This window comes from Notamacropus eugenii, chromosome 1 (genome assembly GCF_028372415.1).
Source record: "Notamacropus eugenii isolate mMacEug1 chromosome 1, mMacEug1.pri_v2, whole genome shotgun sequence".
NCBI classification, from domain to species: Eukaryota; Metazoa; Chordata; class Mammalia; order Diprotodontia; family Macropodidae; genus Notamacropus; species Notamacropus eugenii.
Window position 1 is genome coordinate 92,395,033 of NC_092872.1, and position 16,134 is coordinate 92,411,166.

The window sequence follows — 16,134 nt, forward strand, 5'->3', positions numbered from 1 at the left end:
AGTCTAACCTTTTGAAACTACATATAAGGCAAACAATCACAGTACATCAAAAAAATTTTTTTTATTTGAGACACAAAAATGCAAAAATGCTGATATCAAACATTTTCTCATTAGCTACAATATTGCCACTATGTACAAAATATCTGATGATAAATGTGCTACACATATAAAAATACAGTATGCATTACATATATACAGTACAATGTGCAAAATGTATGGCATTCAAACATGATATGGAATTAATTTCAGGGGTGCAAACAGCAATACAAAGGCATCATGGTTTTAGTTTTTTAAACAGAAAGGCAATACATGAATGGAACCTCCCCTCCCCTTTGCCATCACTTTTTTTGTTTTAATAAACTAGTGCTTAAAGAGCAGAGTCCTAGAGACTGTGGTATCTTTCTTCTTTTTTCATAAAGTGAGATGCTAAGACAATGTGACTATGAAAATAAGAAGAGAAATACCTATTACACTGCACATTTCTATTGCAAGCAAAAACTGAAGAAAATTCACTTCCACCTGGAAAGGTTGTTACTACTATGAAATAGGTTTAAGCCAACAAAACACATCTACGCTATCATACATGGAAACAATTGTAGAATATCTACATCTTTACGAAAAGTATGATTTCAAATAGTTAACACCTTTTTGGGGCTTATTTCAAGATATCCTCAAATTTCAAATACAAAGTGCCTTCTTTTGGCGTAGTTCTTGGCAATGCCTTTGGTTCCTTTAAAGCAAGTTTGTATTACCATCTTTTTACTGGAGGATGAATACTTTTGATTGATACTTAACCACTCCCTCACCCATCTCACAAAAAATGAGCAAGTTTTATTACAGCATGAGGTTTAGAGGTACTTGGTATGATTGTAGTTACTTTGTTAAAGCCGTATCTTCAGAGCAGTTGGCATGAAGTCCTTCAGACCTCTACAGTTGTGCATATACACCGACTACGTTTTGCATCATTCGACCACAGACAGTACACTGTGGAATAGTTTTCTCTTATGCGTTGTCATGATTGTGACATTTATTAGTAATGTTTGACATGCTATTTTCTAACAGCAGTGAAAAACAAAGCCTTTTTGTAAACATGTACAGGTTTTGAATTAGAGCTCTTAAATCTATCTAAGATTTTGAATGGAAACACTTTTTTAAAGATATGTTTTCTAAGACAATGCAGGAAGAAGTGCCTGGAAAATATATAGACCTGCCATAACAACATGCAGAATTTGTCATTTTTAAAATTATGTACTGGAAGTAATTAAAATGAACAATATTTAAAGAGCATTTCAACATGTAAGGTTTTAACAATTAAAAACAAAGCCAAAATAAACCCAGAACAAAAGAAATCCTGTTAATTTTCCAGTTTTAATTTAAATCATTTAAAATTTAATTGTCTGTATTAAGGGTGCAATTCAAATAAATGTTCATGCAATGTTATGCTTGTCTGCACCCAACATATATGTTACATATATATCTTACACACACACATATATTATACATATATGCATGTATGTATATATTATATAATGCCCTTCCAGTTAAAAGTATTCTGATTGGAGGGAGGGAGGGAGGCTGTTTTGTGATTTCTAATAGGGTAGGACAGTATGATGTTGTAAGTAATGTCATTCAATTGATTAATATTCAATAACTTTTATATTGGTAGTTATTAACCACATTCCCAAGTAAATGTTCACATGTTACTTATCTCCTCAGACTTGTATTGCTTTGCTGATAATGGCTATTGAACATTGAGCAGGAACTTTTCCCTTCAAACCTGCGTTTTAAAAAAGGAAATAAATTATTTCGTGGTGCCGTTATATCCCTATCTACATATGTTCCTGACATTATTTTCCACAGAGATGGCATGAGAATATATATTTTTTAAAAATTCAGGTCCCTCTGAGACAGCTTAAAAATCCCCCAAATGCTAACAGCTCTTTTGCCTGAGGCCAAGTTTATTTGCACAAAATGAACAGATTCAAACAAAGATGATCCATTCATTTTATTCATTTGTTGAAGATGGCCATATATGATAGTTACCCTTGGCAATTTTTATTGACTGTGAAGTCAGCCACAATGATTGGAATGGTCAGTGGCTGTGTATAAACATGTCCTGAGTTAAGCTTTGGTGACAAAAATAGAGATATGATTTTAGTGGTTTTTATTCTGATAAAATAGGGTATTCCTTAATATGTTTATGTCCACTAAATTACATGATTGAGCAGAAACATTTTATTTTTCCTTGTCTTCAAAAGGCAGCAAGTTCAACTTGACACTAATGTATCTTTTGCAACTCAAACTGTACTGCAAAATAATGTTGTCAGTTGGTGACAATTTTTTTTTAGAAATTTCAGAGATTTAAGTAAGATCTCTTCAGTATTACAAAAATATTCATATAAAACACACAAATAATATTCAAGCAAGAATTATTTCTACAAATTGGGAATACATATATATGTTTACACACACACAGAAAATTCTATACAGTAGTTTGCACATTTCAGGAAAACACTCTAAAGCAAACCATTAAGCCATTTGATGAGGTTTTCTAATAGATGCTGTTCTGAAATGCACAAGATAATTGTATCCCCCTACGTTACAGGTAATCTGATAAAATCTTTGCTAAGATTATTATTTGTTTACCCCCAAGCCTATCCCCAAATGACCTGATCCACATAAAGTAGAAAGCAAAGGTTGATACTAAAGGTTTTTAAAGTATGAAACTGTTGTGACAGGGACAATAGATAATATAGGTACTTATAAATTAATATTGGCAATGTAAAATATTTTTCAACGATATATCACTTATAAACTATATACATGCTAATGGTGCTTTTACTCTGGCTAATTGAAGATGACCTTAAACAGCAATTTTTCTTTGGGACACTGACACTCCATGCCTGAACCCCTCCTTTGTACATTCACATAATGAAAACACTGATGCAGGTTTAGGGTTTCGTTCTTACATTATCATCTTTGGTCTATGATTACACACTGCACATCTTCAAATACAATCATCCTAAACATGAGTTCAGTGTCTTGTAGAGCAGTAACAATTTCATGATTATGTCTTGCTGCCCTCAGCCAAAGATGGCCTCGTGGAATGGCACATGTGTGTGCACAGTTACTAACTGAAGACTCTTTTGTTAACTGCTGACACAGAAAGGCTGGAGCGCTGCGGTGGGCTGCAGGAGGACAGTATCCGAACTAGTTAGGGTTTCTTAGCTAGAAAATGATGAACTGTTGAGAGTACTTTCATTCACAACATCATCTCTCTTTTGTGAACGGCCTTATGCAATAAATGTACTCTGCTGAACTCAGTTATGGTTGAAAACCAATGAACGTTATGAGCATCTTCCTCAGAAAAACGTGTTTACAAACAGGGATTATGAAAATACAAAGATATTAACAAAGCTCCCATCGGTTATAAAGTCGATACATCGCTACAACTCCATGGCAGTTGATTTAAAGAATTATTCAAAACTGAATACCATACCCTAGTGTGTGATGTGGGCGATTTAAAAACCAAAAACCCTCACAAAAGACAGAGAGATGACAAACACAACACTTTCCCAAGTGAGATACTTCTGCCACCGGAGCCCTCTTCTCATTTTTTTCCAACAGAAAGATACTATCATCATCAAACAGGTGGAGTCTCTGTTGTCTCACTTGGTCAGGGAGCGGGGTATTCTGGTTCATCAGATAAAGAATAAGGTACTACACATGCAAGGATTACCAATTTTTAAATTCTTCAAGTAAAATAAAATACACAACGCTAAACTACACTAAATATAATTTAAATCACTGTTCCAGAAGGCACTTCAGGATTTGGTGTTGCTTCAAAGTTATGAAGTGCCAATTAACAGAGTTCCAGTGTTCTGGCTGATTTAATGACGAATTAACGCAATTTTACCATACTGAGTAAAATGTATAAAACTGAAGAAAATTATGAAATGAGAACAACTTTTTAGTTAAGAGGACATCTAGATAAAAAATTTCTAAATCCCTTCCAAGCAAAGAGCCTGGTTAATTCCCTGGGAATTTCTATGGGAATGTCATTGAATGGATTACAAAGGCAACATCAAATCTGGATGGAGGGCCCATATAGATGTGAGACAGATAAAGAAATATCATCATCCTAATACAAACTGCAAATACTTATAGTATGTTTCAGCCCATCTATTTTATTTCTTATAAATTTATATGACCATTTACAATTAGGAAATTTTGCAGTGAAGAATTTTAGGAGATTCTTAAGAAACTCTTCATAAGAATCCAAAATAAGGACTACTATTCTTCCTTGACCAAAACAAGTACTAACAGAAACCTCCAGTTTTTTATTTTGAGGTGCGACACTCCTTTAACCTTACTTGAAGAGTTAGAGCTCTTGTATATTATCTAATTACTAAGCACCTGAAGCTTCAAACTGGATATTAGTTGCAATGAACAAAAACCAGAGCAAAAACAAAAAACCGGAAGTCTCTATTCAAAAGTGGCCCTTAAAAATACCTTTGTAATCATTAGAGGAATGTTGCCAGATACTTTACACACTCTCCCTTTGTTTTCTATTTTCACCTGACCAGGTCAAAAAAAAAAAAAGATTTAATGCTAAAGTTTTCTTTTTCATTCTTTGAGATGGATTTGGTTATCAGAAATATAGTTCGCAAGGAAATAAGTGTAGAACAACACGTAAGTCCTCTAGGTACTCTAGAGTTATTAAACAAATAGAACCACAGAATACCTACATCCCCACCCCAGAATATGCTGTACAAATTATAATGCCAAATAGTGTACAAATAACTGTCTGATATACATATACAAATCAATCTAATCAAGCCAGAATGTTGCTAAGTTTCAGTGTTATCAATATACCTGGACTTTTTATAGTGGCTTGTTCATGATAGCACTTTTGAAAGAAACCCTCTGTTTATAGTGAATAAGTTTTCCCATAATTTTAAATTTGGAAATTCAAAGTTAAGATTTCAAAAAGTCACAAAGCAAACCACAGTTACAAAAAAATTCAAAAGGCTTCTGAACCAGAAGACATCAGCCATAAGGGCCTTGTCCCTGAACTGACCAGGTCTCTCTCTTACCTTTTATCTCCCTAATGAATCTTGATCTTGGCTCAGGCTCTTTACAGGAACAATCAAGTGCAGTGATTTCTTAACTTCCCCTCAAACTAGCCCTTTGCTTCTGCTTTAAACTGAAAGTTAAAATCCAAATGAGTTGTCTGCCTTTTATTCAGTCTTAAAGTAACCACAAACGTAGTTGATTTAATATCTACAAAGGACTCTTGGTGCTATTTTCTACAGGTATTCCATGTTTGTCTAGTGGTAGCTTTCATCACTGAGGTCCTTGTAGCAACTTTCTTGACAGGTATACTTCTCAGATGGCCCTGTGCTGTATCAAATCATAGAAAAAGTTACAGAAATTCACTGCTAAATGCAATGAAGTGTTTGTAGAATTTGTGTCAGGGCTATCACCTTGTATTCATTCATTCATTCTGTGATAACATTTTAATTGCAAAGCTGCAGCCATGGACCTATCCCTTAAACTCACCTCCAAGAGTTATTTACATGATAGTTTTACGTTTTGAGACCAAAAACCTTAATTTTAGTCCCAGTGTAACTGTAGGTCCTGTGGATCTAAAAAGTCAGTGGAAAACATACTTGGAGCAGTAGAGCTGAGAGGAGTAAGCCCTGAAGAGGAGTTAGGCATGGTAATGTCTAACCATTCCATATTGTCCAAGTTTGAATCAGGAAGGTCAAGAGACAAACAGGAATTATTTGCTGCAAATTGTGCTTCTGAAGTTTCCATAGGAGAATGAGAATGATCCAGCATGCCGGAGTGACTCAGTAGATCGTTTTGGAAATCCTCAATCAGAGAGAATGATTCTCTGTCCTCGTTGTTACTTGTTAATTGAGGAATTTCACTTGTTGAAGGTAAAGTTCCATCTAAGAAAGCTTCTAGCTGGTTCTCTAAACTGACAGACAAACTGTTGATTGGTTCTAAGGATGCTGGTGGTGCCGTCTGGACTTGGGGTGGTGGTCGGGACACCACTGTATTTACTGGCATCGTAGTGATATTGGCTGTCACTGGTCTCATTTTGGAAATAGGAGAAGGCTCTTCTTTTATAGGGAGAGAAATCTCTGTGTATATATAAAAAAAAAGTTTTTTAAAAAACAGATGTCTTTTATTATTAGATAATTTATTACTAGATAAACCTATTATCTTTCTTTAGAATAATTATTACAAAATTAACTTTGCCTTTACGTGGTGTACCTTTTGGCACTTTTCACCGAAAAGCTGAATGCCTTGGTCTGATTAGCATAAATCCACCACAGAGTCACAAAAGACCGTAACATTCTCACTCACAATTTCCCAACAGAAAATACTTCCCATCAACTTAAATGTACTTTTTGAGGTGCTTGAGTTAGTGTATCGTTTTGGCTGAAAGCTTAACATATGTTCATGGTAATCATATGTGCGTGTGTGCGTAGTCCTGGTCTTTTAAAATTGAAGACCTAAAATCCTGAAACTACAATTGGGAAGTTTTTGTTTTAATTATATCATGAATTTGCCTATTCTAGAAGAACTGATATCTTAAGAGTGAATTTCATTAAAATTTTTTTACTGCATAGGTAAGGCTTGCATTACAAAGACAGTATGTATCAGCATTACATGCTTTTTTCCCTCCCATTGACCAAATTGGTTAATATCGTTACATGATTTGATCTGTCATTTCCATTTTTTACTTTTAAGAAAAACATCAACATATAATTTACTCCATTTTGTACAGGTCTCATGCAGAGTCATGGGGGCATCTGACAACACTGGGCATTTACTCTTTTCTTTGAGGTTGATTATTTGTTTGGCCCAACTTTTTGGCTTCTTTTCTGATATTACATCAGAGTTGGAGGATATGCAATGACTCGACAAATACGAATCATGATGTCAGGTCATGTGGCATTTCAACGTACTGTCTGCTGCATGACACCCACTCTCATTTCTCTGAATATCACTGAATAAAGAATTGTATTCTTTCATTTGGGAATCTGAGTTACATAGTTTGTGTTACTTCATACGTCTTCTGGATGCTGACGTTCAATAATGTCCACTGTGGATGGATTAAAACTGTACTTAGCGACTCAGATTACCATGGAAAACAAGACTGTTTACGATATCGTTGAATACAACCTCACGCGTGCAATTCATGTTTATTCTCATTCTCTGGAGTTAACCCTAGAACTGTTTTGAAAAGCAGAAATGCCATAAACTTTAAGGACACAGTTGAAAATCTAGAGAACATTCTGCAATCCACCATTTTAATCAAAGGCATTTTCATCATTATTGGTGGTATTGACCACCACATAAAGTAGCATGCTCAACTGACATTTACTTTAAAAAACTCTTTACTTAAGTGAGGAGTCTACCCGAATCTCAACCAATTTTTTCCCCAAAAATGTTTCTAATTCCAAAATGCCCCCTTTCCTCTTTTTTTTTTTTTAAAGATCAATCCCATTTTAAAGATCAAAGCTCTTCATACTTTGCCCTATTTCTGCCCTTCCAGTCTTCTTACACTTTTCTCTCCTCTGTATACTTTGCAATCAAGTGAAACTGGCCTCTTTGCTATCCCTTGAGCAAATACGCCATTTCCTGACGCCAGACATTTCCGTTAGCTGTTGTCCTACGTGCCTACAACTCTTTCACTCTTCAGCTCCAACTTCTGTATCCCTTTGAGGCCCAACGAAAATCCCACCATCTATAAGTTATTCTCCATTCCCTCAGTTTCCCCTGAACAGCCAGTTCTGCTGCTTATCTCCAATTTATCTTGTATCTTATTTGTAAATAAAATTGTTTTCATGTTGTCTCCACTGTTAGACCATGAACTCATTCCTTGATGGTAAGGACTATTATATTTGGCCTTTTTTAAAAGTTTCAGTGCATGCTAGGCCCTAGCACACAGTAGGTCTTAACTAAATGCTTGTTGACTTAATTGCTTGTTTTTTTATCTCTGAAATAAAAGCATGAAATACCTAATTCCTTTAATTTCTCAAGCTGGAAATTAATTTTCTGAGGTAGTTTAGGTATAACTTGAATTTAAGCTGTTTTTCAAAGTCAATATAGTTCTTGAACTAAAATTATGTATATATCTAGTAATGCTGTCAAGTTTCAGTAATGTTCTGTGTATGCCAAATATTACAAATGAAATGTTAACCTCAATATTAATATTTTTGAATGTATATGTAGTGAAATTTCTTAATCTTTCTTATTTTTAATAATATTTCTAAACTGTTTACCTCAGTATTTCAGAATTCTCTGAAACATTCCAATGATTGTAATGGAAATTTTACTATACTCGTAAAAAATATAGCAATTGAAGCAAGGAAGTCATATGACTTCTTTGGACCATTCTCAGGTTTACAAAGAATCATAGGAAAATAATGAGCTATTTTTCTGTTTTTATATGCAGAACTTTAGTACTACATTTGTACTATATTAACTATATATGTTTAAAGTTCCTTTATTATTCTTTTGGACTCCTCTGATGATTCTATCCAATACCAACAAATTTCTAAACACAGATTTTGAAAACTGTTCATCCAGTTCCAATCTGCCATTTTACCATTACTTTTCTTTTTTAACATATACATTTGTGAATAATGTTGCTTCTAAATTGTTAACAGTTGTGTCTTTGCAGTGTCTGAAATGGAATGACTTATCCACAACTTTCTATCATTAATAGTACCTTTATAGTGCTTTAACATTAATTTATTTTCTAACAATAATACAAGATTATGTTTGTAGCCCAAAAGCCCAAAACTTTGAACTTTACTGTATTGATATATGCAATAGTCTCAAAAATGACAAATTTAAAGAATTTTCCTGTTTCTCACAGAGAGAACTAGAAATATCCAAGTTCTTTTCTTGCATATATTCTATTGAAACTTTTGACTTACCTCCACTTTTAATGAGGATATCAAAGAGATCATCCATCTGTTGACTATGTGCATTGGAAATCTACAACAGAAAGAATGAAGGTTAATTTCCTTTTTGTAAGGAATCAATGAAGCCATGTAAGAAAACTATAGAATGTTGAAAGACTGCCTTATTTGGTAGAGTACAAAACTGAGTTTCAGAGAAGGTGAAAAAAACTGCCCAAGATCACAAAACTGGTTAGATGCAGAAATAAGTCTAGGAGACAGGTCTTCTGACCTGTCAGTGCTCTATCAAACCTAGCTGCTTCTAGTAGTTCTAGTAAGGTCTATAAGTTATGTTTTAGGAATTACAGCTTTAACAATTTCTGGAAAAATACTTCTTCAAATGAGAGCTTCTTTCCACAAGTCTTTTCCTTTCTACTTTGCTCTGTGGAGAGAACAGCAGTCAAAAGGAGGCAGGGGGTGGAAAGGAACAGAAAGACATTGATATCGCATTTCTAGGTGCATGAATGACATGTGGCATGGTAAGCACAGAATTAGCCTATTCCTTGAGCGTTAGAATTACCCATTTTCTTTTTCAGACATGAGATGCCACTCTAAACGAGCGGTTATACTCTTCTCCCCACGCATTAGCAAGTTTCTAGTGTTCTTCATGATTCTGAGATGAGATACTCAATAAGATGCTGGCATAATTTTTCATTAGACATCTAATAAAGACTTTATTTCATAATAAATTTCATGCACATGCCATATAACCATGCAAAAAAAGGGGGTAAGTAGTGCTCTGTATATCTGCCTCATTATTTACTTGATATTCAGAACATGAACTAGATGCGAATTTCCCTTATATTATAAGCAAACTGTAATGAATAAGTAATTTTATCTATGGCAGCAATTAAAACCCAGATTTAAACTAACGACATACGCCATTCAGACCACAGTTATCTTCAAATGAACAGTCAATCAAAAGAACAAACATTTTCCAAAAATCTTAATACTGAACTGTTTTATTGCATATATAATAAAAAAACTCCAATGCTACACTTTCATTTACTTTAAACACTGCATATTTTCAGTGTTCCAAAAGAATTCAACTTAACTGCCAGCTTGTGATTAGAGTCCATGAATTTAAAGACAAAAACACACACACACAGCCAAGTACCTCAGACTACTAGAGCACTGCACTCACTTAGCATATACCAGTGACAGAGAACTGAGCTGAACTCTGCCTCCACTCTGTAAACACAAACTCTGAAAAACTGAAATCCAGGTGTCCTCGTCAGCACCCCTTAAGCCAAAGTGACCCACACTTTGTTTTTCTGGTACTCATTTATTTAAACATGAATTCAACAGAACTGAATGCTACATTTCCGTTCCTTTGGAGTTCACTTGGAGCAACGTGGCCTAAGGCCATAATGCAACAGACATTCTACTGATTGGCTTCAATATAAGACAACACAGGATAAGGATTAAAAAACAAACAAACCACAAACTAAGGGCTATCGCTACTTACAAAGCACCAATGGGGAGAAAGCAATGATAGTGCATGTAAGTAATCGCACTGACCATATCAGGAGGCCAGGAATCTCCCAAATGAACCCTTCTAGAGAGCAGGCAGAAGCAAACCTGTAAGATCTGCCAGCACGCCTTCACGGCCCACACTTCTGAAAGGAAAATTCCTTGAGACTGTTCTTGCCTTACATTTACTTTTCCCCTCTCTTTGTTGTACCCTAGCTCTTCCCTCTCATCTCCCTCATATACAACCTACTGCTCAAAAGAAATATCCAACAAGAAAAATTAAAAAGAAACCAATTCAAAAATTAGAGCAACTACTAACTTCGGCTTCCTGCTGAAGCTAAGGCATACCATTATTTTCTCAAACTATTGCTTTTCTGGGGAGGGTGGGGGGGTAAGTGAGAGGCAAGCAGGGTTCAGTGATTTTCCCAAGGTCACACAGCTAGTAAGTGTCTGAGGGAGTATTTGAACTCAGGTTCTCCTGAGTTCTATCAACTGTGCTCTATCTGCTGCATGATCTAGCTGCCTCATTAATAGTTTTTCTTTATGACAGCATAACATTATTAATTTCTGGATAGAACTAGGTCAACATCGTATGTGTGTATGCTTGCTGTGCGTATGTAAAGAGAACATCTGAAATCTTGACAAAGACTCTACGTATTTGGAGAGAGTTTCTCTGTCAAGGCCAGAATGAATAAAGCTTTTATACAGAATGGTTTTCAAACTTTATTCAGTATAGAAAGTCAGAGGTCTATAACCTCACGGAACTTACAATTTAATTGGGGAGATAAAACAACATACATGAAATAATGACATAGAAGAAATTATGTAATGGTACATATACATGCATATAGATGTAAAGATTTAAGTAAGCACATAAATATATAAAGATATATAAATATAAAAATTGACAGAATTAAAAGGAGAAAGGTCATGGTGAATTTGAGTTAGTTCATAAAGGCAAATGGAGTTTAGTGTTATCACAAGTACTACAGGTGAGCATAAGCAAAAGTTTGGAAAGAGGTGCAATGAACAGGATATATGAGGGCAGTGTGACTGCTCAGAAGCCAAAAGGCTTTGCTGAGGTTGGGTAGGAAAGGTAGGGCCAGTTAATAAGTAGATTTGCATGCCAAAGTGAATTTAAATTTGATACAATGAAGAGACAAAACCTCTGGAAGATTTTTGAGTAAAACAGGAATCTAAATAAAAGACTGGGATTTTCAATGGAAATTGAAAAGAAATACAATCAACATTATTAATTTTTTAACACAAATCTATTGTTTCAAATTCAATACAGATTTGAATTAGTACTAATTATTGATTTTGCTGCTTATAATTGACAAATAATGAAAATTTGTTGTTCCTGGCATGGCAGATCCACCTGATTCATGAATCACCATAGCATGGGGCGGGGCACAGAATGTATAAGTCTTATTTCATTCTGGAGACTTTTTTTTAGGTTCTTTTTTTTAAAAAAAAAATTAAATTATTTTATTTGTTTTCAGTGTTTGACAATCACTTCCATATATCTTAGATTTTCCCTCCCCCTCATATCCCCTTTCCTCCCCACTCCATCCCTGAGACGACGTACAATCTTAGATAGGTTCTACAAGTACATTCCTATTAAATACATGTTGCATAGAAGAATTAAAGTGAATGGGAGAAACCATAAAACAAAACAAAACATAATACAAAAGGAAATGGTCTGTTTCTATCTGTGATCCAATTCCATAGTTCTTTCTCTGGATGTGAAAGTGTTTTGCCTCAACAGTCCATTTGGAAATTTTTTATAAAAAATAATTAAAAAAATTTTTTTATACTTTTTATAAGCTGCTAATTTATATTCAGTCTTGGAAAATCATAAACTAGTCTTTTCTTACCTCTGACTGTGAGGATGGCTGTATGTTTCGAGTCTGCTTTATGGCTTCCTCATACCGGGGAGGATCTTTTGTCTTCGTGACTGTGTTGCCAAATAGAGAGTGCTGTATGATAAACTGCTGAGGTTGAGATGGAGAACCAGGCTATGCCAAACAAAGTTGAGAAATACATTACTCTAACAGCAAATTCTGCCATTTTCCTGCATACTTTTCAGCAGGAATAGCGAATATAACAACCCAATAATGCTAACAAAGAACGCTTTTCCTCTGAGCAATGTAACACTGTGAAGCAGACAGCAAAACCAGATTCCAGCAATAGTATTTTCAGAGGGTCATAGCAGTCATACTTGGCCTTCTTTCCTGCTTAACTATTTCATACCGTTATAAGCATAACGTCACGGTAGGCACACACACTTGCAGCAAGGCATTATATTCTCCAATAAATGCATTCACTGAGCGCAGGTGCTGCTATGTAACAAGCACAAGATTACCTTGTTGGCAGTGCTGGGTCCGTTTTGCACTGAAGGAACCTGAGTATTCCTGGACTGAAGAACACTACTGGATGTGTTATTAATGAATGGCTGCTGGACTGTTGTAACAGGTGGTCTCTGATAAGAAAATACTGTATTTGATGGTGAGTTAGATGGAAAAACCTGAAAAGGATCAATATTGTGCAAACAACTTATTAGCTATTTATCTTGAATTATTTATGAACAAAGAAAAATAAGCTATGAACTGAACAAGTTAAACCAATGATCCACCTTAGTCAATACTTTCTGTCTCTGACAGTGGTGCCAAGAGGCAGATTAGTGTTAGAGTGGATTGTTACTCTTTGATGACTACATTAAAAAAGATCAATGAAGTCCAAACATCCCTACCTTCTTTTAGAAATTCATTATGATTCCATCTATGAATTTATTTTCATCTTTTTTAAGCCTTTTTATATTTTTAAGCATGGAAGGGATTCTATGAGTTCCATGAATTAACCACTTGCTGTATAAAATTGTACTTAACTTAAACATCAAAGGACCACTAATTCTACTATTATTAAATTTATTATGATCCAACCTGCTCATAACTATAATAGTTTTAGAGACTATTATCAAATGTTACTTTAAACTTAATCTTTACAGATAACAGGTTCTAGTGATAAAGATTATATTCATGAATTCAAGAAGAACCATCAAGTCCTAGAAATAGAAAGGCCCCCAAAGCGGGGATCAGGGAATCATGAAAAAAAGGGGAGGATAGTTTTTGCTACCTTTTATATCTTTAAATTATTTTTTTTAAAAAAGTAAAACAAATTACGCATAACGAAAGGTACCATGGACTAGACTTGAAGCCAGGAAGACCTATACTCAAGTAACACTTTCGCTACTCTGTTACCCTGGGCAATTGTCTCATTTTCCTTTACCTGTAAAATGAGGGAATCTAAATGGCTTTGGAGGTTCCCTTCTCGTAGGCATTCTGGGCTTGGTGAACAATCATTTTTTCATAATTATCATTTAGTCCACAACATTTAATCACACACTATATGCTTAACACTGGTTAGCTTTCTCAGAGTTGATACCAAAAGAATGCATACTTCTACCTATCTATATCAGAATTAAGCTATTACTTCCAATTGTCCTCCTTAGTCAACAAAAAGTTATTGTTAATGTACACTAATGTACATAAATACACACATCTAATTTATGTACACACGTCTAATTTATGTACACTAATGTACATAAATACACACATCTAATTGCCATGATATACTTTTACATGTATAAATATTTTTAAAAGGTATTCTCAGAAGAATACTGTTATATAATATAGTATAAAGAGCACTGATTTAGAGATGGGAAGACCCAGTGTGTTATATAACCTTGATCACCTTACTTAATCTCTCTGTATCTCAACTGCTTCTGTGAAATGAAAAAGTTTAGCTCTTCTATTTCTAGTACCTTACATTTCCAAATCCTAGGATACGAATGAAGGATTTTGTTTTTTAAAACAAAGTTTTCTTTCACAATGATATACATCTTTTACATCTCCATCTAGTGGATATTCAAAGTGAATTCTAACAACTTTTCTCATTATTATTTTGAAAAAAGAACACTCATTTTAAAAATACACTGAGGCTGAAGAGAGGTTAAATGACTGCACCAAGGCCATATAACCAGTTAGTATTAGAGCTGGGATGGTAAACCAGTTCTGATGGCTTCTAACCCAGAGTTCACAGAATTATAGAGTATGAGTTAGAAAGGGAGACTTTCAGTGGCCTTCTAGTTTAACACTAGTAAATGGTCATCCAGCCCTTGTTTGGAAACCTCCAATGAGAGGAAATTAACTTACCAAGCCCTATTCCATTTTTGGCTAGCTCTAATTGTTAGGAAATTTTTTATTGCATCAGACTTGAGTCTGTCTTTTTGCACTGTCTATCTGATGATCATAGTTCTGCCCTCTGGAACCAAGCAAAATAAGTTTAATCACTCTTTCATGACAACTCACCCATCATCTTCTAAAGTATACTCCTTTTCAGACTACACATACCGATTTCTTCAATTTATCCTCATATGGAATGATCCTGAAGGATTTCTTGAAGCCTATCCAAGTGTCCTTCTGCTAGATATGATAAAAGCTGCCAGTATTCTTCCTAAAATACCATTCCAAATGTATGAGGGAATGAACAATTTTCCAGATGCTTTTCCTTGGTTTTGTTACTGCCATTATCATACAGTTGTCACAGTTTTAAACAATACTACTAATCCTATGCCCCTCATTTTGCACTTAGGAAGTTCGTTTCTTCAACTAAAGTATAAGATTAAATTTATCCTATTAAATTATGTCCTAGATTCTAAATTCTAATAATATGTCAGGATCTTTTTGGTTCTGCCTTTGTTATCCAACGTATTAGCTATCCTTTCTAATTTTGTGTGATTTGCAAATTTGTTAACAAAAATGTCAAACAGCAATTTTCAAGAAGATATTAAGCCATTAATAATTTTACTTAAATGATAAGTAGCATCTACTTAAAACTATCAGCAAGGATTATATGTAAAAGGGATAAGTTAGAAGTATTTCCAATAAGATGCAAGGGGAGGGGAGTGAAACAAGGATGTCCATCATCACCACTGTTATTCAGTATGGTACTAGAAACATTAGCTCTAGCAATAAGAAAAAGAAATTGAAGGAATTAGAAAAGGCAAAGGAGAAACAAAGCCATTACTCTTTGCAGATGATCTGATGATATACTTAGAGAATCCTAGAGAATCAAGTAAAAAACTACTTGAAATAATAAACAACTTAGGCAAAGTTGCAAGATATAAAATAAATCCAGCTAAATCACTGGCATTTCTACATCTATAAATAACAAAGCCCAACAGCAAGAGATAGAAAGAGAAATTCCATTTAAAATTATTGTAGACATTAAAGAATATTTGGGAGTCTATCTGTCAAAACAAACCTAGAAACTCTATGAACACAATTACAAAACACTTTTCACACAGAGTCAGATCTAAATAATTGGAAAAACATTAGTTGCTCATGGGTAGGAAGAGCCAATATAAAAATGACAATTCTACCTAAAATAATTTACTTATTCAGTGCTGCACTAATCAAACTATCAAAAAATTATTTTTATACAGCTTGAAAAATAGTAATATTCACCTGGAAGAACAAAAGGCCCAGAATATCTAGGGAATTAACGAAAAGAAATGCAAGGGAAGGAGGCCTCACCATATCAGATCTTAAACTGTATTAAGCAGCAATCATCAAAACTACTTGGTATTGGCTAAGAAATAGAGCAGTGGATC

General features: G+C 34.5%; 1 protein-coding gene and 1 long non-coding RNA gene across 31 annotated transcripts in view; one reads left to right on the plus strand and one right to left on the minus strand.

Annotated features, from left to right (window-relative positions):
• The window catches only part of LOC140504633 (uncharacterized), a 184,811-nt gene that overhangs the window by 121,534 nt on the left and 47,143 nt on the right, over window positions 1-16,134 (plus strand). The window lies entirely within an intron of this gene.
• Window positions 47-16,134, minus strand: part of MRTFB (myocardin related transcription factor B) — a 259,095-nt gene continuing 243,007 nt past the window's right edge. For all 29 annotated transcript variants that reach the window (XM_072609781.1, XM_072609689.1, XM_072609743.1 and 26 more), the window contains 4 exons: window positions 12,826-12,987; window positions 12,338-12,478; window positions 8,964-9,024; window positions 47-6,152 (listed from right to left, as the gene is read on the minus strand). In XM_072609781.1, coding sequence (XP_072465882.1) covers window positions 5,617-6,152; window positions 8,964-9,024; window positions 12,338-12,478; window positions 12,826-12,987 — 900 coding nt within the window. In that variant the 3' untranslated portion in view covers window positions 47-5,616. The remainder of the gene's footprint in view (window positions 6,153-8,963; window positions 9,025-12,337; window positions 12,479-12,825; window positions 12,988-16,134) is intronic.